Genomic DNA, 25,683 nt, shown 5'->3' with positions numbered 1-25,683 from the left:
ATGTTTTAGCGGGTTAATTTCTATTTTTTTATCCCCTCACACAAATTATTTGGTTGACTGATCATATTTTCCCAGCAACTTTATAATTGTTTCAATTAACTTCTTCAAATTTGAGATCAGTATGGTATGATTGTATGCATCAAATTCACCACAAAAGTTGTACATTATTTTATAGGAAGACTCCATTGTCAGGATTCAATTTAATTTAACCAATCTCCAATAGTATAGTATTAGATCACCTTTGATTAAACAAACGACCAAACAAACGTTTGCAAAAGTGTACCTTCTTCTGACATTCCTCTCCTCTCAGCAGGTATGATGAGATGATCTTATTTCTCCTAACTCTCGTCAACTTCGTCTCCTCTCATGTCCTCAACACGCTGCTGAAATCCTACACAACTCTACACAAGGACGAGCTAGATATCAGATACTATCCCAACAATGTTATCTTACTGACACTCCAAGTAGAGAACATAACCTATACCTCAACCTTGAGTCCGCACTCCAGGATATTTCATAAACACTTTAAAACAGTCCTGTTAGGTTCAAATTCCTCGTCGGCGCTGAGGAACGCGCAACACGGACATTACATTGGTCAGATAGACGGGGTCAGGGATTCCAGAGTAGTGGTACATGTGACAAGTGATGGCTTGATTACGGGCAACATTGAGCTGCACAGTGAGCTGTATTACATAGAGCCTTCCTGGAGACATATTTCAGAGCCGCACGATTTTCACATGATCATGTACAGGAAATCAGATGTTTTGTATAAGATAGGCCACAATGAGACTGGCAAGTTCTGTGCACATGATTCACATCAACATGACGATAATAAACCCTCCTTATTAGTCCCAACAAACAGAACGTTTGCGGAGTCAGGATTTCAGTACGGCTCACGTTTCAAGCGAGCCAGCAAATCTATAATCAAACCTAGAAACACTTGCGAGGTCGTCCTAATCGCAGACTACAAATTCTTCTCAACAATCGGGGGCTCCAACGAACAACAAACCAAAACATACCTCATAGCCATCTTCGAGCGGATAAATCAAGTCTTCCGAACATCCCAGTTCGAAACGTCAGACCGGCAGTTCTCAGGGTTTGGCATGCAGATAAGAACAGTAGTGATACACACCTCATCCAGTTCTGACAAGTCAGATTACAATTATTTTAAGAGCAACTGGGATGTGTCTGATATGTTGGACTCTTTTGGGTACGGAACTCAGGGTTTGAGTGAGACTTGGTCTGATTACTGTCTTGCTCACCTCTATACTAACTACGACTTTAAAGCGGGGGTTTTGGGGCTTGCTTACGTGGCTAGTCCTGTTAGGTGAGTTTATCTTATTAATTAACTAACTAGCTTATTACATGATATAATAATTATTGATTAGCTGAGTACTGTGATGGATTTGTTTTCTGCAAAATTTCCCAACAATTTTAGTTTCTAGAAATACATTATTTTGATAATTCCCCCGAGGATTGCACGTGCCATTAGGAAATAACCGTTAGTTTCACATAAATTACCTCGTTAATCAATAAAGACAACATTACAATTGTAATTATACAAATATTAATTATCACTCTAACATGACGTTCAACATTTGACCACTGCAACACCCCCCTCAGTAACAAAGTAGGAGGAATATGCTCAGTCCCCTACCTGAGTGGAAACACAAACAAGAGGAGAATGTTGAACATTGGACTCAGCACTTCTGTTAACTATGACAGGACTCTTCTCTCCAGTGAACTGGAGCTTGTTAGTGGTGAGACTCATTTTTTTCTCGTTTATTCTTTTTGTTTCGGAGCTACTTATACTGTAGACATTGACTTAGAAGACCGAAGGGGGATACATTTTTAAATTTTTGCAAATTTTAGCGTTCTAGCTAACTAAAACAAAGTTTATTTGTCCTGGTTTCATGTATATCTGATAAAATCTGGCTAATATTAAAAACTTTCTCATACAAGATGATGATGTGTACAGTTAAAAGATATCTATTTTTACCAACTGCAACACTAAAGAGAGTAACCCTCCCCCCACTCAGCACACGAGATAGGTCACAACTGGGGCAGCTCCCACGACCCGGATAACGCGGATATCTGTGCTCCCCCTGGCAACCACTTCCTCATGTACCCCTCCGCTGTGGACGGTACGTTGTGGTCTCGTCACTTTGCTTCAGCATCTCACGTTGTAGTCAAACCCCGGGTAATATTGCTACTGTAGGCTTATCACGTGATACAGGCGTATATCACGTGACAATCTATTAGTCGTGTCAATTTTAACTGCGTTAAAGCCTGAGAGATTGCAATTTAGGCTCTAAAAAGAATAAACGAGCGCATTCCTAAGATAACAGGAGAAAACACATCACACTGCAATCTGCATACCTGAACGTGATAAGTAGATAAGTTAGATATCGGGGTTTGACTAAAGTATACTTATACAATATATAACTTTATCTCTCGTCAAGCAGTATCTTTAATGTTCATTGTTAATGTTCCACTTTTATATATATGTTCACTGTCAATGTCGTCTAAAAACTTTCAGCCCCCTCTTTTTTATAACTATAGCAAAACCAGTGAAACCTTTCTATCCAATTCGGCAATTCCGTGAATCCAAGTGAAATGTACAGAGTAGCTCAGAATAAACTACGTATGTCAGATCTTGAGAAGTGCAGATAATTGTGGCCCACCCTGCACTGATAATCAGTGTTAAATTCACATAGTCAGCATTACAATTGTCTATATTGTACCTTACCAGGCAGTGATAAAGGCGGTGAGTCACCAAGAGAAACGTCTTCTCTTTCTTCCTCTTGTAACTCTTCTTAGATTGTCTTTTAGTGGAGCAGCCTTAGTTAGGGGGGAGGGGTGCAGCGACTTGTTTACTTTCTATGTTCTATTTTTCTGCAAACAGTTGTGTTTTTAACTCTGTCCAGAAATGATACCAAAAGCACTGTATATGTTGTTGTGTTAGCGCACACACACACAATTGAAGCATTACATAGCAGGGCTATATTCTCTATATTATGTATATGGTTGTGTTCGACTGCTGGGTGTATTGTGCATCTTTTCTTCAGTCCCCTTGTTGAGATTTAGCATTTTAAGTTGGGTGATATCTTGTGATGAAACAGTGTGTCGGGTGAAATGAAAGCTGTAGAACATTTTTGTGTTATCACTTTTTCAGATTTCTCCCTCTTAAAACCAGGAATTATGATACTCCAGATTACTAAGCATTTAACAAGATGGTGTAATTTCAGGATCTCGTTCCAACAATAAGATGTTTAGTCCGTGTAGTCGGACAGCCATAGCTTCAGTCCTTAAATACAAGTCAAGTTGTTTCCTGGAACGTTCCACTTCCTTCTGTGGAAACGGTATAATTGAGGGTGAGTACACTTTTTATAATAACCTTTTTATAGGATAAGCGTTTTCTGTAATACATCATAATGTATTTCATAATATATATATAGATTCATAATATTGTATCGCGAGGGGAAATAAGGCGCAATGTGTATATGTCCTCTAAGACTAAACGATTCTATCTAAACTTATTACTCAACTAATCACTCAGTTACCCCTACAATTAGGAATTAATTAACCAGCTAATTAGTTTAATTACCTCCACTTTAGAGGACGAGGAATGTGACCCAGGCCCGGATAACCGCTCAGATGCGTGCTGCACTGAGCAGTGTAACTTTACAGCCGGCTCAGTGTGCTCTGATCACAATAGTGACTGTTGTGCTGACTGCCAGTTTGCTGGTACCACCCGGGTTTGTTACTCTAACGATGGGAATACTCTGGATAGTATCAAGTGAGTTTTCGAACACAAGGAAATATTTTAAAGCGCAGTATTGTGGCTATACACTATACACTTTAATACATTTATACGTAAGATAATAATGTATCTTCAAACAAAGTACTATCACCAAGTCTTTGTAAGGTATATCATCATTAAAACTGGCCAATATAAAAGATAATGATTTCAGTGGCTGTATTGCTGAGAAGCGATGTAGTAGTAACAGTGCTGTATGTGATGTTATCACCCACAAACCCTCCAACTCGTCCTGCTTTGACGAAGGAAAGTGTGACGCAACTGGAGAATGTTTAGACTTCTGTCAAGCTAAAGGTAGGAAATTGCTCATTATTGGTGTTTACTGCCGCCTAGTTGTTGGCCGTATAATTGCTTATTGCTGAGACTGGATCTAATAAATATCTGATGGTACAATAACACGTCGTGCGGGTTTAAAAATATAACTTGGTTTCCATTAAGAGTTTAATTTTAAGTTATTTTTAATTGTAGTGGGAATGAACATATTTTAGTGCTTTTTTAGTAGTATAACTACTAACCAGAGTTTATTTGTTTACAACACGTGCGAAGCGCGCTGTGTATGATAGTACTGCTTACACGTGTTTATATGTGCTAGAGTAAGCGAGTCACTGTATTTTCACCTTACAGTAAATAAAATCTGAAATCTGATGACAGTCATATCGTCACCTCACTTTACTTTAAAGTTAGTTCTGCCTACATTTATAGGTAGACACATTCCCATTACATACATAATAACAATAAATATAAACGACGTAATCCATTAATTATTATAAAATTAAAGTAGTGTGGAGTAATGGAGTATGATCTTGTTAATTGTGGGTGTTTCGGTCACGTGTTAATCTCCACCAATCAGATAATGTTGTGGTGTTTTTCTTTACAACATGTTGAACTGTTTACTAAACATTTTATGTGATATGACAATAGCAAGGGACCCCTTAAACGCGAACGGTTTTTTTAACGCTCAGTAAACGCCCAAAGTTATAGTTAGCGCTAGGCCTAGCGTGCAACACTTCTACAGCTACAGATATTATGCAACTATATAGTGTATCTGTAGAATCTGTACAGTATCTGTCGCTACACATTACTTTACATATTATAACAAACCTCAGCTCATCACTAAACATCACGTACCAGATCTTAAGTCATCACTAATGTTACACACAGTGCAGCTCTACAAGATATTATCTGTGTGTGTGATCTACAAGATATTATCTGTGTGTGTGATCTACAAGATATTATCTGTGTGTGTGATCTACAAGATATTATCTGTGTGTGTGTGATCTACAAGATATTATCTGTATGTGTGATCTACAAGATATTATCTGTGTGTGTGATCTACAAGATATTATCTGTATGTGTGATCTACAAGATATTATCTGTATGTGTGTGATCTACAAGATATTATCTGTGTGTGTGATCTACAAGATATTATCTGTGTATGTGTGATCTACAAGATATTATCTGTGTGTGTGATCTACAAGATATTATCTGTGTGTGTGATCTACAAGATATTATCTGTATGTGTGATCTACAAGATATTATCTGTGTGTGTGATCTACATGATATTATCTGTATGTGTGATCTACAAGATATTATCTGTGTGTGTGATCTACAAGATATTATCTGTGTGTGTGATCTACAAGATATTATCTGTATGTGTGATCTACAAGATATTATCTGTATGTGTGATCTACAAGATATTATCTGTGTGTGTGATCTACAAGATATTATCTGTATGTGTGATCTACAAGATATTATCTGTATGTGTGATCTACAAGATATTATCTGTATGTGTGATCTACAAGATATTATCTGTGTGTGTGATCTACATGATATTATCTGTATGTGTGATCTACAAGATATTATCTGTGTGTATGTGTGATCTACAAGATATTATCTGTGTGTGTGATCTACTAGATATTATCTGTGTGTGTGATCTACAAGATATTATCTGTGTGTGTGATCTACAAGATATTATCTGTGTGTGTGTGATCTACAAGATATTATCTGTGTGTGTGTGTGTGATCTACAAGATACTATCTGTGTGTGTGTGATCTACAAGATATTATCTGTATGTGTGATCTACAAGATATTATCTGTATGTATGTGTGATCTACAAGATATTATCTGTGTGTGTGATCTACAAGATATTATCTGTATGTGTGATCTACAAGATATTATCTGTATGTGTGATCTACAAGATATTATCTGTATGTGTGATCTACAAGATATTATCTGTGTGTGTGATCTACAAGATATTATCTGTATGTATGTGTGATCTACAAGATATTATCTGTATGTGTGATCTACAAGATATTATCTGTGTGTATGTGTGATCTACAAGATATTATCTGTGTGTGTGATCTACATGATATTATCTGTATGTGTGATCTACAAGATATTATCTGTATGTGTGATCTACAAGATATTATCTGTGTGTGTGTGTGATCTACAAGATATTATCTGTGTGTGTGATCTACATGATATTATCTGTGTGTGTGTGATCTACAAGATATTATCTGTGTGTGTGATCTACAAGATATTATCTGTGTGTGTGATCTACAAGATATTATCTGTATGTGTGATCTACAAGATATTATCTGTATGTGTGATCTACAAGATATTATCTGTGTGTGTGATCTACAAGATATTATCTGTGTGTGTGATCTACAAGATATTATCTGTGTGTGTGATCTACAAGATATTATCTGTGTGTGTGTGATCTACAAGATATTATCTGTGTGTGTGTGATCTACAAGATGTTATCTGTGTGTGTGATCTACAAGATATTATCTGTGTGTGTGATCTACAAGATATTATCTGTGTGTGTGTGTGTGTGTGTGATCTACAAGATATTATCTGTGTGTGTGATCTACAAGATATTATCTGTGTGTGTGATCTACATGATATTATCTGTGTGTGTGTGATCTACAAGATATTATCTGTATGTGTGATCTACATGATATTATCTGTGTGTTAAGTATCATTAATCATTGTAATAATCTTGTGGCTCTAGTCTGTATATTTGTAAATTTACAGATTAAAAGCTTTTATTACTTTTTCATTTTTATTAACCGTGCGCGTGGTGTGGTAATTGAATACAAGAATAACGTTGGATTATTGAATTAGCTAAGGAGTAAACCTACCTCCTCCCCCCCCCCCCCCCCCAGCCCCCCCCCCCCCTGGCCCCAATATAACACTACATAACAGTACATGTTACAGGTGAGGAGCTGTGTAGAGGTGAAGGTAACGAGACTTGTTACTGGATGTGTGTGAACGCTGAAAACGGGACTTGCAGTAACAAGTACTCCATGCTACCCAACGGTAATAGTCGCATCTTTCTATTCTCGCTGTGGCGACTTTTATAAAAAACAAATTGTCACATTATTTGATTATTTGCTATTTACGACCGCGATTTTGCGCCATCTACCCCGGGAATCTTAAAGAGTCTACAAAAATGGTGATGACCCACAAATCACAATACATGACCTTATATTGTAACATTACCTTATACGGTCTTGTTACCATGGTAACAGTAACTATACCCCAGGTAAACCCTGTCCTAACGGTGTTTGTATAGATGGAATGTGTCTAGTAGAGCCCCAGACCCAGGTCAAGATATGGCGGGTCCTGACTGGACTGACTCCCAGTATCTTCTGGGATTGGATGAGTGAGTTTTTTTAATTGTTTCTTTACTTTGCATTGTAGAATAGTTTAGTAAATATATAATTAAGACTTGAAAACTTAATGAAACATCGAAAGCAGTAAATGTAGAGCAAATGTGAAGAAACGTCCACACATATCTAAACGGGGTTGTAATGGACGCTTATTTTTGTCTTGGTCAATCGATCGATTTGTTACTCAATTAATTATTTTCTTAATTAATTATTTTCTTAATTAATTATTTTTCTTAATTGATTATTTTCTTAATTGATTATTTTCTTAATTAATTATTTTCTTAATTAATTATTTTCTTAATTAATTATTTTCTTAATTAATTATTTTCTTAATTAATTATTTTCTTAATTAATTATTTTCTTAATTAATTATTTTCTTAATTAATTATTTTCTTAATTAATTATTTTCTTAATTAATTAATTACAGAGAGTAACGTGATCCTGGTAGTGATCCTAGTAACATCTGTGTTCTGGGTACCGTTATCTATATTCGTCAACTGGTTAGACAAGGGACAAGACGAGGTGGATTGGTACAACACCATGACACTTCAACATCAACATCAGGTTAGTCTTGTCAAAGTGGATTTATGACGTCATCATTACGTTTTATAACGTCATCATTACGTTTTATGACGTCATTATTACGTTTTAGGACGTCATTATTACGTTTGAGGACGTCATCATTACGTTTTATAACGTCATCATTACCTTTTGTGGCGTAATTTAACCTTATTATTTCCAGAGAAAGAAAGACATTCTAAGGACCCAGAAGTCGACTGTAAGTTCTAGAAGCTTTGAACTGATGACCAAGGTTAACATGGAGCCATGTCCGGACGATAACAATGTATTCACGCTCACAAACACTAAGTTCTGAATGGTTGCTGACTACTAATTTACTAACTTAGCAATGTAGCGCATATCATGTCATTACATAACTATATGTGAAAGTTTTACCGTGGTAACATTACCTTACATGGCAGCGACTAGCGGTATTACCTTATATTATATGGTAACGTTACCATGTTTGTAATGAGTTGTTTCCACAATCTGGCTCTTACGTTCAAGATATATTGATTTAACGTTAGAAATATTCTTTCAACGTTTGGAATGTTAATGTTAATATTATAGGCCACTTTTTTTTAAGCATGCGCGCCACTTTTTGATTGTTTTGTACTTGTTTTTTGAGTTTGGACTGTGTCTTTGTAAATGTGATTATCAATTTCTAATCTCTGAAGATTTGTTACTCCTTTATAATATACATATACATAAACGGTTTCACAATTAATTTGACCCTTTAGATAATTTGAGTTTCTTAATCGTGACCCTTGGCCTTTTTGTATATATTATTCGAGTCTAAGTGTTTTTAAATTGTTTTTAATCTTTGGGATTTCCAACTCTTCTGGAAAACTGGATTTTAACGAGGAATTTTTATCAATGTGTAAAAAGTTTGATTCGTTATTATAATTAATTAGTTAATTAATTATAATTAATTAGTGATTACCATGTATTCATTCATAAAAGTACTTCAGGATTCGAGTTGGGTTTGATTTAAGTTCCCCTGTGTTGTTGTTGTTGTTGTTGTTTCGTTTACTAGTCACAGTGTAGGAAATTATTATTTGTCTTAATAATAATATGACAATTATTCTTATATAACGTAATTTTTTGTTGACATTAAATTCAGTTTTAATTTCCATCGTCACATAACACCTTAGTTTCTTATGATAATAATCATTGAATTTCAAATGTTAGTGGTAAACTGACTATTATTGCTTTAAAATTGTCATCGATAATTTGCTTGCACGTCAATTCAAAACTAAAAATTCAATGGAGCAAACTTAAATGAAGAATGGATGTTTATTGACTACGGTAACCTGAAACTTAACCTCTCTGAAACTGATATTAAGCATATACTCAAATCTCCTGCTTACATTTCCTTGTGTTTGAAGTAGTAGAAATGGCAGACGCTAGACAAGTTTTAGTGGAGGATAATGAGTCCACCTCATTTGAAACAACACCCGGAGTTGAAGTGCTCAACACATTTGACGGGATGGGACTCCGACAGGATCTGATGAGGGGGATATACGCTTATGGTACGTGATTTTATAGAAATAACAACATCTTCAAACCTTGTACCTGATTTTCTAGAGAGGGAATATTCCTGGCATTTTGATACTAAAATTAACAAGCTATTGACGTAGAAATGTTGTCAGTTTCTTTGCTTCATTGGTTTCCGAGCAGATCACTCTTTCTTGTATGGCCTTGATCATGATCAAGATTTATCTTTTATTTGTTGAGAATCTCTCGTCGTTTGTAATTTTCGAAGTTATAATTAAACCTCACCTTTTCAGGATTCGAGAAGCCTAGTGCTATACAACAGCGGGCTATCAAACCTATGTGCAAAGGAAGAGACGTTATTGCGCAGTAAGTTGTTTATACCGATCTTTCCGCTTTCAGTATTTTAGTGTGGATATTTTTTTCAATTTGGTCACTTTCACCGTATCAAAATTATAATTAAAGATTATTAGAACAGGTTTTTCCCCGGAAATGTTAATTGTAATCATTACATTGTGTTTTGTTTCAAATAACCTCGCGGTTCACGCCTGCTACTAATTTAGATAGCAACTCTTTTGTGTGAGCTGAGGTCACGTGATACTGACGTCTTGATGACATCATAAGAGGTGTGATGACGTCATAAGAGTGTGATGACGTCACAAACACACAACTCTGTTCAGGGCACAGTCTGGTACTGGTAAGACTGCAACGTTCTCCATTGCGGCGTTGCAGTCTGTTGACATACAGGTTCGTTATCCCTTTATTATGGTAGTGTTACCATGGTAACATGCACTTGTGCGATTGTGTTACCATGGTAACATGCCAAATAACGGAGTAGTTCGCTGTTTATTAGTCTCATAATTGAAATACTGATATCTGGATATTATCCGGTTGGAAGAGACAAGGACAAGTGAAACAAGGAAGTTAGGAGTAAGGGCAAATTTTCGGCGTCAACGCCATCTTCAGGCTCAAATTATTTGTTATATAGTAGTGTTGAAAGTATTAAAGCTTTAAAGTATTAATACTTTCAACACTACTATATAACAAATAATTTGAGCCTGAAGATGGCGTTGACGCCGAAAATTTGCCCTTACTCCTAACTTCCTTGTTTCACTTGTCCTTGTCTCTTCCAACCGGATAATATCCAGATATCAGTATGGTAACATGCCCTTGTGTGATTGTGTTACCATGGTAACATGCCCTTGTGTGATTGTGTTACCATGGTAACATTTTCTTCTATAGAATTTTTACCTCACCTTATCCTGACTCACATATTTAAGTTATCAAAATGTGAATTGAATTCCAAATCTTTCCATAGTTTTCCTCTATCTGTACAGCATACTGATAATACCAACATTGTCATGTGATCTACCACAGTATTCTAACCCCCGTCATGTGATCTCCCACAGTATTCTAACCCCCGTCATGTGATCTCCCACAGTATTCTAACCCCCGTCATGTGCTCTCCCACAGTATTCTAACCCCCGTCATGTGATCTCCCACAGTATTCTAACCCCCGTCATGTGCTCTCCCACAGTATTCTAACCCCCGTCATGTGATCTCCCACAGTATTGTAACCCCTGTCATGTGATCTCCCACAGTATTGTAACCCCGTCATGTGATCTCCCACAGTATTCTAACCCCGTTATGTGATCTCCCACAGTATTCTAACCCCCGTCTATATATTTCAGCTGAGAGAACCCCAAGTTATAGTCCTCTCCCCTACAAGAGAACTTGCTACACAAATACAAAAGGTACGCATAATTTTAACATGACTGTCAACTTCATTCCCCGAATTCTATTTAATTAAGGCCTTTCTTACACAACATTTTCTTAAGATGTTTCTGCTTGTATAATTAAATATGCAAGTTGTAAATTGTAAAATAATGCCAAATGAGCAGATAAATTCGAATATTAACTTAAATTGAAATTTGCCTCAAAACAGTTTGCAGTTTACCCTGGCACTAGCCAATAATGAATTAACCGGATAAAATAACTGACCATCAATGTATTTATTGTATAACTGTACCTGTCACCTGTAACAGGTGATGCTGTCTCTGGGTGATTACATGAGTGTCCAGTGTCACGCCTGTATTGGTGGCACCTCTATTGGGGAGGATATCAGGAAGTTGGACTACGGGCAACATATTGTCAGTGGGACTCCTGGCAGAGTTTTCGGTGAGACATTGTTTCATTGCTCATTGGTGAATCTAGTGATGATAATTTTAAGTGATCAACCACATAATTTGATAAAATTAAATCATTAATGATAGGTATTTTAAAGACTTAGAGCGCAGTTGATTTTTATTATATGATTAACAACCCCACAGACATGATAAAGAGACGTAACCTGCGAACCAGAAGTGTGAAGATGTTCATATTGGACGAGTCTGACGAAATGCTCAACAAAGGATTCAAAGAACAGATTTATGATGTCTACAGGTTTGTTTCACGTTACAAAATGGGTTCAACATAGGTGAACTATCAATATCAAAAACTGAAAAATTGTTCGATCTGAAAACATGGTAAGTTTTGATTCGTACAATGCTCCAAACTTGAAGAAAGTTCTTCACCATTCTGACCAATTCGTGATAGTTTTGCGAAGTCAACTTCAAAATAACAAAACTGTTATCTTATGTGCAGGTATCTACCCCCCTCCTCCCAAGTCCTCCTGGTATCAGCTACTCTCCCGCACGATGTTCTGGAACTTACCAACAAGTTCATGACAGATCCTGTACGAGTCCTTGTAAAACGGTACGCAAAATTAAAAATCACATGTTTCAAAAAAATTTAATTTTGTCAAACAGTACAACAATTTTTGTCTGGTTTATCCCTTTTCGAACAATTTTTAATTGAACATCAGTTAGTTGGGTAGTTTTGTCTATGTAAGGTATTAAATAATCGGTAAGCCTCCCATTTCTACAGTGATGAGTTGACTCTGGAGGGAATAAAACAGTTCTTCGTTGCTGTGGAGAGAGAGGAGTGGAAGTTTGATACTCTCTGTGATTTGTACGATACCCTCACCATAACCCAGGCTGTCATATTTTGCAACACCAAACGGAAGGTAAGCAGTGTCATTACTTCTGTTATTACAGCGTTGTTATACTCGTTTTCCAAAGTTTATTTGGAACAATCCCCCTGATCAGTAGTGTTAGAAATACTTGTGGCTGGTGGCATTTAATTAATCCAAACTATTTAACAGGTAGACTGGTTAACTGATAAAATGAGAGAAAGCAACTTTACTGTGTCCTCAATGCATGGTGACATGCCCCAACAAGAGCGTAATGCTATCATGGAAGAATTCAGAACAGCTAAGAGGTAAACATCCCAAAAAATTCCGCCAATTTTACTCTGTGCGCGTAGCGCGCGGATTATTTTCAGTTATTAAAAGCACGCTATCCCCAACATTTTGGCCGCCATTTCACGCGCGTTAATATTTATGTTTTGTAGATTTAACAACTTTTAAACTTCAGCCGTGTTCTGATTTCTACTGATGTGTGGGCTCGTGGTATTGATGTTCAGAACGTATCTCTTGTCATCAACTACGATCTTCCCCCAAATCGTGAACTCTACATCCACCGGTGAGTAGTGTTCGATTTTACATACAGCATTTAGGAAATTTTCGGTAAACGTTCATAATTAACGATTTGCAGGGATTGCAAATCTTATTCTCGGATTCCGACAGTGCTTTTCTCACTTTTGCCACTTTTTAAAATTCGTATAAATTTTGCATCAAATCGATGTGTAAATGTAACTGTATTACAGTTTACAAAAAACCAAAATATTTACTGTGAGACAAATAATATTCGTGATACTCAACACCACCAGACTGCAGCTGGAGTGAGAAAGATGATGTAAAACATCTGTAAAATCTATTTTGGCTGAACCAAAACACTGCGGTCAAACCATAATTACATTGGTGCCGATATGGTGTCGCTATTTGAAATGTCCACAAAAAATGTTCACACATCAAAAGTAATAAAATGATAAAAAACGGATAGCTATCACTTTCTATATAACTGTTAATTAAACGTAATATTATGTGGTAAAACAACAAACCTCATGATAACAAACCCATCTCTCAGGATCGGACGATCGGGAAGGTACGGCAGGAAGGGTGTAGCTATCAACTTTGTGAAGAACGATGACGTCAGAATCCTCAGAGATATCGAGCAATATTACTCAACCCAAATTGATGAGATGCCCATGAATGGTGAGATACTGTTAATTAATTGTTGCTGTGATGCAACGTTACCATTCATAAGAACCACTAAAGTCAAAATTAACACCAGTACTGGTGTTCATTTTGACGGTTTTTTCCTTTCTTACTTAGTGGAAATTGATTAGCTGCCCCCATACCAGTTGAATGTTGGTGCCCCAAACAGTAGAAACGTTTTATAAGTGTTTTGCTAGTACTTACGATAAGTTTTTCAAAATTGTCCCACATTCCAACCACGCTTTAAGGGTATGTTAAAATTTACAATAAAACCTTGTTACTCTCAACTTCAAGATATCCCAATCTCCATGAAGATGATATCGAGATATATATTGACAATTTCATTTATGATAAATTCTATCCTCATCACAAAGCCTCATCCGTTATTAGTGCTTTGTGCAATCTCCATTACGTTTCGTCTTTATGGAGATTTTAATAACGTTTCTTTTATTTCAGTCGCTGACCTGATATAAAGAACGGCTCGCCCTTACGTCTATCAGTGAACCCATATAAGCAATAATGTCACCCCGACAGTGCTTAATATTGATACCAGTATCGTTCAGTTTTATTTAAATTTTTTTATCAAACGTAGACGCCCATATTTGCCGAGGATAAGGATTACATTTTTATTTCTTAACGCTGCTGACCTTAAGTGATATCCGTATATTTTTAAAATAGTACTGCTGTCAAATATTTTACCGTTTAATATAATTCTTTACCCAGCTGTTATACTCCTGTATTATTACTCAATTACCACGAATTACCCACTGATTTGATTACATTTCCCCTTCTACACTTGCAGCAAGTACCTCAAGTCTGCAGATTAGATCACTGTTTAGCTGTACAGTTATCGTTTCAAGTTACGAGTCTCCTCTAGTCATGTTTCGTTCTGTTCTATCTTCTCTGTTTCTCGCTCAGTTAGTAATGTCCGCCTTCCTACGAGTTGAGAACCCGGAACCTGGGCGGTGGTACGAGATGGGCTCGTTTGGAGTGGGTGGTAGGGTGGTCGTTGAGATGGAGTCTCAGCAGTCCTCTGAGCTGGAGCTAAAGCTTGGAAATAGTCAGGGAGATGTTATTTTCCACCTGGTAGCTGACAAAGTGATCACAAAGATTTCCACCTCGCTTTCTGAGGAAGAGGTGAAGACTACTTCTCTATCTGCCTCTGGTTTGAAGGAGTTAGTTGTGGAGGTGCAAAGTGAGGGGGTGTTTGTTGATCTAGTGGGGAGTGGGAGTGTGGTACTGCCCTACCCTGCTGACTCCTGGACGGGCAACAGAAACAAGGCCTGGGACACTGTGGATTACATCACCAGAGTGTACGTTGGTGGACGAGGGGTAAAGTTTATTCGTCTCGCTGCACATGTACTCGTCTTTTAACTCAAATTGGCATACCGACCCAAAATCTGTCTGCGATAATTCCTGGTGTTTTGTTTAAATTTGGACGGTCACGCACAAATAGCAAATAGGTGGACGAGAATTCGTTGTCAATGATTCACGTTGCATTTTTATTTAAAATTGATATACATTCTACAAGTGCAATTTTACTCATTATATAACAGAAATCTTACTGGGCCGCGCTCAGCCTGTCATTCCGCCTAATCTCTAATATGTTAATGAACATAATAGCCTGGGGTCCCCAGGTAACAGAAATCATGAAGTCTAGTGATTAATTATTGATTAATGAAATTGTTTCAAGAATGTCGTTTATTATTCCATTAATGAGTTAACTTTTTTTTTTTTTTAATCTACCGACCGTGGACCGACATAAATTACCTGGCCACTTTGACTGATACCAATGTTATCATTGGTTGTAGGTTTACATCCTACCAGGACGCGCGCCGAGTTGGACTCGTCGACGGTCTTGTTCCAATATATGGAACAGATACAAGATATTTTACGAGTATCACCCGTTAACATTGTGGCTAAATCGCTCGCTCAAAAATCATCGAGTGACTTTGGTTTTGACTAATGTTTTGGCAGTTAAGGTTTTACATAATATAGCATATAGGGTAACCCTATACTAACCAGAGTGATTAATCATCCTTATTTGTTATTATTATATTTGACCAAAACCCATAATTGGTTAGAGTGGACCGCTGCCAGTGTCTCTCTTTCCCAAACAAAAGTAAATGATATTAATCTGAACGACCGTCCGCACATGCTAAATGATAACGAGAATGAATGTTCAGGGCTTTTACTAATTCGCTCGCCCAAAAAATCGAGCTTACACAGTGTAATTTCCTCCAGTCTGCGCCGCGCGTCTATATAAACGTACGCGGCGCAGACTGGAGGAAATTACACTGCGTAAGCTCCAGTGTAATGTAATAATATATGTATGTACTACGGCTTAAGGGCGTGAGAGTAAATTAGTTTGGTGTGTTTTTGGACGCTGATTCCGAATCACTGGGCGGCGCTCAGCCTGTCATTCCGCCGAATCTTTATTCGTTTATTATTATGTTTATGAACATAATAGCCTGGGGGTCCCCAGGTAAATTCCGAATTACCCTTAACGGGTGATACTCATAAAATATCTGTTCCATATATGACTAAAATTAAAAATGCTTCCCTACACCCTATACTTTACCTGGGGACCATGAACATAAAGATTCGGCGGAATGACAGGCTGAGCGCCGCCCAGTTAAGTATGCAGTAACCTATACTAAGAGAGTCATGGGCAAAAAACTGTTTTAGTGATTTACTTGTCATACGTTGTACGACCCGCCACGCACGATAGTGAAACGACCGTGGGCCGTTGGGTCGCAACGTGATACAAAGGAAAACTATACGAATTTACAATTTTGCACAAAAAAGTGCGCGCGCGGCGACCATTGACCAAGCTAGCTGGAATGTTGAACGTACAATCGCCGTAACAAAGCAATTTTCAATTTTGTTTGACCATTGTTAATGATCTGGCCTTCGGCGGCGCGCGCGAAAAGTGGCATGCAACGTATGTCAAATCTGGCCCGGCACGCGCTACTTCGTAGCTCGTGCCATCGAGAAGAAAGCGGCGCGCGCTACTTCGAAGAAATTTAGACGAGTAACATCCGTCAAAATTTTGTTAGCAGTGCTTCACATGACAATGATGATAGTGACATTTTTAAATTAAAATTTCAGAAACAAAATGTATTACTAAACATATCGAAATCAAAAGAAAAATGTAAAAGAAAACAGAAACAATACAACCAAATTTATATTTAAATATTGAACCTTTTAAATAATAAAAACTCCAAAATGTTTTAACATTTAATGTTACTTTAATAACGACAAACGTTTTTATTTTTCATGACGAGCTTTTAAAACTAATAATACACTTTTTGCTACACGTTGTAACCTCTCGTGCACGCGATCCGAAGCCTGCGCGATCAAAAGGGGTTACAGCGTGTGTCAATACATTTTTACACTAAATTTTTGAAATTTGAAAAAATCGATTAATTATTATATAGAAATCAAGTATTACATTTCAGCCATGCAAAATTACAATGACATTTTTTGATACATTAATTGATTAACGGCATGGTACTGCAATATTATTCGGCTGAACCAACCCATAGCAAGAGCCACATTAACGTTGAGGCATAAATAATTACAAGTATTTTGCTCATTACAATTCTGTCACAACTGAGAACAAAAAAATAGGGGAGATAAGCGGACAGGAAATCGGATGGACAGAATTATAACCAAGAAAAAACACATTTCTGGGAATCATATGAAAAGACTGATAAGATAATCTGGCCAGACTATATCGGCAGCCCAGAGGTACTTGATCAGTTTGGCCTTAAAAATAGAAATCCGCTCTGAATGCCGGATGCATACTGGTAGACTATTCCATTTCAGCATAGATCTATGAAAGAAGCTATTATATACATTATATACATACATACTCAATATTGCACTTGTAAGATTTTAACAGGTGATACTCGTAAAATATTAGTTCCAAATATTAAGACTGTTACGTATACCAAGAGGAAAACAAATTTGTTGAAAATCGCGATAAAATAACAGATTATTTAAAATTAGTAGGACTGTGTATGTAAAGATTCAGAAGTGGAAAATCACACCAATTGTTTGAATCATAAATTGTTTTCAAATTAATACTCTCATGAGCAGTATCCAGTTAATTGCCTTTTTGTAAGCATGACTGCTGCTTATAGGCTTGTTTCCTTTATTTCACCTTCGACTGGTTCAAAAACTGTAAAAAAGTAAACTATTACTACTACATCATCTTAAAATCGGTAGTTACAAAGACATTCGTATTTAATATGTAGTTAACAAGTTGATTTGTCTATTGTTATTGGACTGACCCGGTGCAGCACTTTGCCTAGCGAAGAAGGCACATGCTACACCGAAGAAATTTAGACGAGTACCATCCATCAATAAATTGACTAATTAATAATTATATCTATGAACAATTGTTCTTGTGCCTTGGCTACCGCTGAAATACAGAAAACCCCCAATTTCATGAACATGTATCTGATATTTAATCTACATGACCAAATATTTGCCCCCAAAGTTCTGGTTCTAAGCATAGTATAGCTAAAATTTGCCCCCAAAGTTCTGGTTCTAAGCATAGTGTAGCTAAAATTATTGTAAAGTGTTAAATGAGAAGTAACCTACCAAAAGAAGGGTCAATTAACTCCTCTGCAGGTGATGGACCAGCTTCATAATATTCAAACTGTTGAGATACTTGTTCTACAAAACCCTGTAAATATTCAATAGTCCAAATTTTTTCCATGCAATTAGAGCTTCGAAAATAACACTAGTGCATAGGATTTGGGGTGGCACCCACCTTTTTATTTGAAAATTCAATTAATCATTATATATATAAATCAAGCGTTACATTTCAGCCATGCAAAATTACAATGACATATTTTGATATACTAAATGATAAATGGTACTGCAATATAAGTTGCTTAATGTTTGGCCGGATGACAACTAACGAGAAAAATAAACTTGATTATATAATAATTAATTCGGCTGAACCAACACATAGCAAGAGCCACATTAACGTTGGGGCCGTCTACCAAATTTGAATGACAAACATTAACAAGAAATCAAACATATCATAAATAATTATAAGGATTTTGTTCATTACAATTCCGTCACAACTGATAAAGAAAAAAGAAAAGGACAAGCAGATAGGAAATTGGACGGACAGAATTGTAACCAACAAAAACAAATTTCTGAGACTCATAAGACTGATGAGCTAATCTGGCCAGACTGTATCGGCAGCCCAGAGGTACTTGATCAGTTTGGCCTTAAAAGTAGAAATCCGCTCTGACTGCCGGATACATACTGGTAGACTATTCCATTTCAGCATAGATCTATGAAAAAAGCTATTTCGGAAGGCATCCGAGCAGGGCACAGTGGTACTCATGTAAGTTGATGTATCCGACATATCAATTATTTGAGCATTGTGCCTAGTGTATCGGGTGCCCTCTGGACGGCATAGGACTATATATGTAGGGAGCGAAACTGGAATTATGCTATTCACTATTTTATAGAAGGTCATAAGATCGTTATAAATAAACTTCTGTTTAACAGGGAGAATATTTAGTTTCTTTTGCTCTGTAGCAAGTTTATCGTCATTATAACTGGAGTAAGGTTCACCATTGATCCATTTAATAGCCCTCTTTTGGATAGCAACAAACTGTTGAAGATGAGTTGCAGATTGAGGGGACCATATGACAGAACAATGTTCAAATATAGACCTAATTAACGCTAAATAGAACGATCTTTTCTGCCTTTTATCAGTAGTGAAATGACATGTTCTCTTAAGTAGTCCAAGTCTAGAGGTAGCTTTGGAAACAAGCGCTTTACATTGTGCACCCCAATTAAACCTGGAGTTTATTGCGACTCCTAAATCTGACTGAGAGGGCACAAAGTCAATATCACTTCCAGAAAGTTTATAAAAGAAGGTATTGAATGGCAAGTTATCCAGCACGTTTCTTTGCAGGGACACAGAGAGGGCTTTGCACTTTTGTGGGTGGAACTTCATTCGATTTCTCACTGACCAATCATATAATCTGTTGATGTCATTTTGGATTATGTGATGGTCAGGGTAACCAAGGATCTCCCTCCAAATTTTAGTGTCATCTGCATAAAGGGCGATATTGGTGCCTTCAGAGACACAGGAGAACATGTCATTTATAAATATTACAAACAATAAAGGGCCAAGTATAGAACCTTGAGGGACACCAGACCGAACTGGTAGAGAAGAAGACGTTTGGCCTCCTATCACTACTTGTTGTTGTCGCCCCTCAAGATAGGACTTAATAAATTTAAGCATTAGTCCATCGACATTAAAAATATTCTTTAATTTACTTAAAATGAGGTCATGCGAAACGCTATCAAAGGCTTTCGCAAAATCAAAATATATTATATCAGTCCTGGACCTGTTATTCAATGCAAGTGCAAGATTGTCCGTGAAAGGTATCATTTGGGTTGTGCATGAACGTTCATTAACAAAACCGTGTTGTCGGTCATCCAACAGATCAGAACATGCAGCGTATAATGCAGTCTTTATGCACCTTTCAAAGACTTTCATTACAAGAGATGTTAACGAGATAGGCCTGTAGTTCTCAACCGAAGACTTATCGCCCTTTTTGTGCACTGGTACTACAAGTGCCAGCTTCCAATCAGGGGGTATGCATCCGCTCGAGAAAGACAGGTTAAATAAAACACTAAGTGGGTATGCAAGGCTTTGGGCACAGTTTTTGAGGACTCTCCCATGAATCCCATCAGGGCCAGGGGCCTTGTTAGGATTTAACTTTTTAAGAATCAACAGAACATCTTCTCTACTAAACACAAGACTTGAAAAACAATCATCACGAAAATCTATGTCAATGCCATAATCGCTCTCTTGAGAAAACTGCTCATAAAAATATTCGTTAAAAAGGGCAGCTTGATCAGATGGATTGTTTCGAAAGCGATTATGATATTTGACAGTTTCAGGGATCCTGGTTGACTTTGATTTAGATTTAACGTAGGTCCAGAATTTCTTGGAGATAAGAGCATCATCGGAGTCATCCTCAACACTGAGTCTCATTCTTTCGTCCATCATATTTTTAAATTTTGTGCGAAATGCACGAAACTTTTGTTTATGAGACTCAGAGTTGCTCCCCTTATGCCTTATTCTCCATTTCTCCTTATTTCGTAGGAGACGATCACATTCGGAGTCATACCATGGGGGCTGGAACTGAGACTTAATGGTCTTTTTAGGGATCCATCGGTCACAGGCTGCACCGAGAACTCCTCTGAATCGACTCCAAGCAAGATAAGGATCATTACACTCAAATATACTATCCCAATTGATGCTAAATAACTCAGAATTCAGGCCCCTAAAATTACCTTTACTATTTAAATTAAAGATCTTTCTTTTAGGCTGCTTAATATACTTGGTCTTAATATCAATGTCAAATGTGATACAAAAGTGGTCGGACATACACATTTCGTTTTGATCTAAAACTTTAACATTCTTAATAAGGTTTTGAATGTTAGTGAACACAAGATCTAAGGTGTTGCCTGACTTGTGAGTAGGGGAGCTAATAAGTTGTGTATGTCCGAGGTCATCAGTGAGAAAATTTACAAAGCTAGAATGTAGCTGGCAAGATGACTGACCATCTGGCCAGGAAATCGAAGCCAAATTAAAGTCACCTACCAGAATGTGCCTTTGCAATTTTCTGGCAGATGCTAAAGTAACAAAATGTTTCTTGAAAGATTCAAAATTATCTAAGCCAAGCGTTCCTACTCTATAAAATGTTGATATACAAAAGTTTCTTCCACACTGAGTCTTAATTATGATGGATAATAATTCAGCTTGAACACTAACTTTAGAGAACTTTAGACTCGAGATATCAATGTCTGTTCTATGGGCAATCAGAACACCACCACCGTTTTTTCTTAATTTCTTGGGCTGGGTTGCATCCACTGGATGCGATCTTAAGGATCGGTCAAGCCTAAATACTTTGTATTTGTCAGGGAGCACCTCATTACTGAGAATGGAATTTTTCAGCCATGTCTCGTTTAGAATAATGATGTGAGGCTTATGTTTGTAGATATAACCATGGAATTCATGTATCTTGGTCATATTTAGTGGTGGTGTTCCTGATGCTAAATCACGTGTATTTAGGAAACCATGGACATTATTGTAAACAACGGATAAATTTGGTCCAGGGTTCAGTAAGGAACAATTACAAATTACTATCAGGGAAATATTAAGGAGAGATAGAAAAACCAGACCACACCTAGACATGACCCCAAGCCAGCTGCTGGTTATACTGAAAAGTAACTTAACAGTCTGTTTCGGTGACATGGTAGGTGACAGTTCGGTTTTTGTGGTAGATAGCAATTTTACAGAAATTGCAGCTAAGGCTGTCCCAATGCCCCCCTCCCCCCTATACACAAGTTTAAAGTGTCTGAGAAAAATGGTACAAAATATTACCATAAAGTAAAGATTTATGGATGACCTCAAACATGGTACAGAGTGTATTTTAGGTTGTAGGGGAGCACCAGGGAGTATATTAGCATCGATAGTCAAAGAAAATATATACAAAATAACATAAAAATAAAATATACCCAATAGAGCACATAACATATGACGAGACAGAAGACAGGACAACAAATTTTCCCCGTTACCTCTATTACTTTTACTGATGATAACATACCTAGAAAACATACCAGATGCAACACGGTGTTGTTGAGCCGATATTCCCATGGAACTTTAAAGTATATTATTAACAGAATTGTGTCTCGCCGTTGTGTTTTGTTAGGTATTGTGCTATAATATGAAGTAACATACATTATGCTATCACTTCGTTTGAATACATATAAATAACATCCAAATGATCAGATCCAATAGGATACTGATGCAGACAATGAAAAATTTATTTTAATTGAAGTACCACATCAGTATCCCAATGGATTAAACCACTTTGAGTGTATGATTCTGAGATAGAACTTTGCCAACACTGGCATCCCAGCCTTGGGGCTGGGATGAATATCATAAAAGCCCCTATTGTCACATTTAGGAAATAATCTAAATGCAGTGAAAGCTGTACCAAAAGGGCTGTACCAAAGGGGCTGTGGCCGAAACGCCATTAGACAGGGAAATCGGCTCCCAGACTGCGGTCGCCCAAATTATTAATTATTATTTTCCCTGCAAACAATATCGTAATAAGATAGACTGATTCCTCAGTTTATCCCCAAATCTAACGGTAACAATACGTTGACTTGTCATCTCTCCTGAAATCTGTTGGTGATTATCCTATTCTAGCTGACGTCCTAATATCACATCTGCTCTGGGCTGACGATCTTGTCCTACTTGCCCTAAGTCCCAAGGCCTTGCAAGACAATATAAACATCCTATTCGACTTCTGTAACTCTATGGGCCTTGAAGTAAACATTAAAAAAACCAAGATTCTCATATTCTGCCCTTCTAAAAGAAAACAATCCTATGAAACATTCATTTTGGGAGGCCAGCCCATCCAGCACAACCGAAAAATACTGCTATCTTGGCAATATATTCCACAGAAATGGATCTTTTACAGCAGCCAATACTGAACTGAGGGCCAAGGCTCTCCGTGCTCTCTATGGCCTCAAAGGCAACATCGTCAAAGACGCCCTCTCTCACCGTTCTCTAAACATTCTATTTGACTCTCTAATAAAACCGATACTGCTCTATGGCTGCCAAATCTTATGTCCTCACTCAAAAACCATGAGATACCTCTCCAAAACAGATAGCAAAGCCAACCCCCAGCATACTCTCAGGTACATCTCACAAGACCACTATGAAAGATTCCACCTTAAGTTTATCAAGTGGTCCTTGTCTGTCCATTCAAAAGCATCAAATATAGGCTGCTGGGGCGAAAGTGGGCGCCACCCCCTCTTCTTTGAAGCCTGCAAACTTGCAATAGATTTCTATAGTCGCCTTGAAAGCACTGAAAATGAACTTCTCTCCGCTGCATTTCACGAGCAGATTATGCTGGGCCTTCCTTGGTACACCAACATCTCTAATCTTCTCACCAAATATAACTTCCCCCACTCATCCTCTTCAAAATCCAAGCTCTCTACCCAAATCAGTCACAACATGACAGAAGAATTTGTGGATACCTGGAAATCTGCCAAGGCATCCTCACCTAAATTAGAATTCTACAATCAAATTAAACATGATTTTGAACCAGAAACATACTTAGGAGTGGTTAAGATCCCCGATGCTCGGAAAAGCTTAACAAGGTTTCGTATTAGCTGCCACAATCTTTACATTGAGAGGGGCCGTTACGAAACCCCCCTAGTACCAAGAGAACATCGATGGTGCACTTTTTGCTTTTTCAGCAAGGGGCTTAAGCCTATTGAGGACGAAATTCATGTTCTAACTGACTGTTTACTCTACTCCTCAGTTAGAGAAAAATTTAACTTCCATCCCAAAAATATTACTGACCTAGCCGGTTTGCTATCCGATAAAACACTAGACCCTACAAAATTTACTGCCACAGCAAGAGCAATCCATTCAATTCTCTCTGTGAACGAAAATTTTACAGCCTACTATAAGAGCCCAGATTTCCACTCAAATACTGGCCAATGCATAATGCTATAGGACCTCAAAAATAGTATTATAAAACATTTCTATTTTATCCCTACACATTTGTAAATAACTAGAATTGTGTAACCTTAAATTATTTCAGAATTATAACTATTGTGAATTCAATAAAATAATTATCACTTTTGTATCCTTGTATCCTTGTATCCTTGTATCCTTGTATCCTTGTATCCTTGTATCCTACGTTTACAAGAAATTTATGTTCAATTTACCTGTTCTCTCCTGTTTTTCTTTCTCCAAACCCTGATGACCAGCACAGTCAGGAGGAGGAGCACTGCAGGGATAGACAACCACGCTAAGGACACACATTTTCCCATCAGATAAGGTACACTGAAGCTTTTTGCTGGGCATGGATCCCCCTTGAAGGTTAGTCCATTGCAAGCAGTGTTCAATGGGCAAACTGAGCATCTCTTGATTGCAACATCAAATTTATATCCTGGCTTGCAACCATCTGAATAAGTAACAGATTCTGATTTTAAAATCATTAAATGTGAAAAATGCAAAGGGAAATTGAATCAACTTCTTAAATTAAATAGATAAAATTATAGAAAAATAGTTAAAATGATTGGATTACAGACAGATATAAATACCTAGACATTTTAACGAGGTTGAAACTACTCCAATTCTTGACTCAGAGTGGTCATCGCCAATGACCCTCTCATGGTGCAGCCAACAAGTACCATTCTGAACGAAAGAAACTCTTGAGCAACCATCTTGCGATCTACAGCCCAGGATGCAAGCTTTAATGTCTGTCTGTCTCAGCACTCCTAGAACACTGCCAGCTCCAAAAACATTGTCCTCGTAACAACCATGTTCTGATGTTTAAACAATTGGCCATATTATTTATGATGAAGATGGTCAAGAATTTTATAGGGAATAAGGACCAAATATAAATGAGTAAAGTTGGTTACTACATAACTATGTTACATATCAATTTAATCTCAGAAACATTCTCCCTTGAATAATTTTTGATTTGAAAGTTGACTTACCATGAAAACAATCAGCCAGATAAGTTGATCCTTCAAGAGAATCTTTGCCATTTGGACAAGCTGAACAAGAATGAGAGGACATATTGCTAAAAGTTCTCCTGCCACAAACAATACAATTATCAGTTGCAGAATTGTACATCATTCCTGCCTTGCACATCACTGGTTATGGATTTAAGTTAGTCTAATTAAACATAATTTCGATTTCAATTTACTCATTCTAGATTGAAGTAAAATTGTATCTAAATAGAACACTGTGATCCTGTACTCAACCATCCCCTTTCAATTCAGATAAGCTGTACTTACTGCAGCGATCAGAGCAGTCTAACTTTTCTGAGCTATTT

General features: G+C 37.2%; 2 protein-coding genes and 1 long non-coding RNA gene across 6 annotated transcripts in view; 2 read left to right on the top strand and 1 right to left on the bottom strand.

Moving 5' to 3' along the window:
- The window catches only part of LOC134818381 (eukaryotic initiation factor 4A-III-like), a 64,217-nt gene that overhangs the window by 19,214 nt on the left and 19,320 nt on the right, over positions 1 to 25,683 (top strand). Inside the window, exons 2-13 of one of the 4 annotated variants that reach the window (XM_063827908.1) lie at positions 9,439 to 9,584; positions 9,843 to 9,915; positions 10,227 to 10,293; positions 11,238 to 11,300; positions 11,592 to 11,724; positions 11,877 to 11,988; positions 12,190 to 12,300; positions 12,472 to 12,610; positions 12,749 to 12,864; positions 13,020 to 13,127; positions 13,632 to 13,759; positions 14,219 to 15,482. The exons of 2 other annotated variants lie outside the window; for them this stretch is intronic. In XM_063827908.1, the coding sequence (XP_063683978.1) occupies positions 9,449 to 9,584; positions 9,843 to 9,915; positions 10,227 to 10,293; positions 11,238 to 11,300; positions 11,592 to 11,724; positions 11,877 to 11,988; positions 12,190 to 12,300; positions 12,472 to 12,610; positions 12,749 to 12,864; positions 13,020 to 13,127; positions 13,632 to 13,759; positions 14,219 to 14,235 (1,203 nt within the window). In that variant the 5' untranslated portion in view covers positions 9,439 to 9,448 and the 3' untranslated portion in view covers positions 14,236 to 15,482. Of the gene's footprint in view, positions 1 to 9,438; positions 9,585 to 9,842; positions 9,916 to 10,226; positions 10,294 to 11,237; positions 11,301 to 11,591; positions 11,725 to 11,876; positions 11,989 to 12,189; positions 12,301 to 12,471; positions 12,611 to 12,748; positions 12,865 to 13,019; positions 13,128 to 13,631; positions 13,760 to 14,218; positions 15,483 to 25,683 lie in introns of those variants that run through there. One more of the 4 variants, XM_063827907.1, reaches the window with a different exon arrangement.
- LOC134818385 (ADAM 17-like protease) lies at positions 311 to 9,170 on the top strand. The gene is made up of 10 exons (XM_063827911.1): positions 311 to 1,327; positions 1,624 to 1,760; positions 2,040 to 2,200; positions 3,249 to 3,374; positions 3,619 to 3,799; positions 3,975 to 4,114; positions 7,040 to 7,141; positions 7,368 to 7,487; positions 7,922 to 8,058; positions 8,237 to 9,170. Exons 4-10 carry the CDS (start codon positions 3,269 to 3,271, stop codon positions 8,366 to 8,368), a joined length of 918 nt encoding a protein of 305 aa, XP_063683981.1. The 5' UTR covers positions 311 to 1,327; positions 1,624 to 1,760; positions 2,040 to 2,200; positions 3,249 to 3,268; the 3' UTR covers positions 8,369 to 9,170.
- LOC134818389 (uncharacterized) lies at positions 24,719 to 25,429 on the bottom strand. The gene is made up of 3 exons (XR_010160643.1): positions 25,343 to 25,429; positions 24,944 to 25,168; positions 24,719 to 24,804 (listed from the first exon to the last, which is right to left on the bottom strand). It is a non-coding gene; the product is annotated as an uncharacterized LOC134818389 (long non-coding RNA).

The sequence above is a fragment of the Bolinopsis microptera genome, chromosome 7, assembly GCF_026151205.1.
Source record: "Bolinopsis microptera isolate Bmic1 chromosome 7, MBARI_Bmic_1.0, whole genome shotgun sequence".
In the NCBI taxonomy this organism is placed as follows: domain Eukaryota; kingdom Metazoa; phylum Ctenophora; class Tentaculata; order Lobata; family Bolinopsidae; genus Bolinopsis; species Bolinopsis microptera.
Note: the sequence above shows the minus strand (reverse complement) of the source record. Positions and strands in the feature narration are given on the sequence as shown.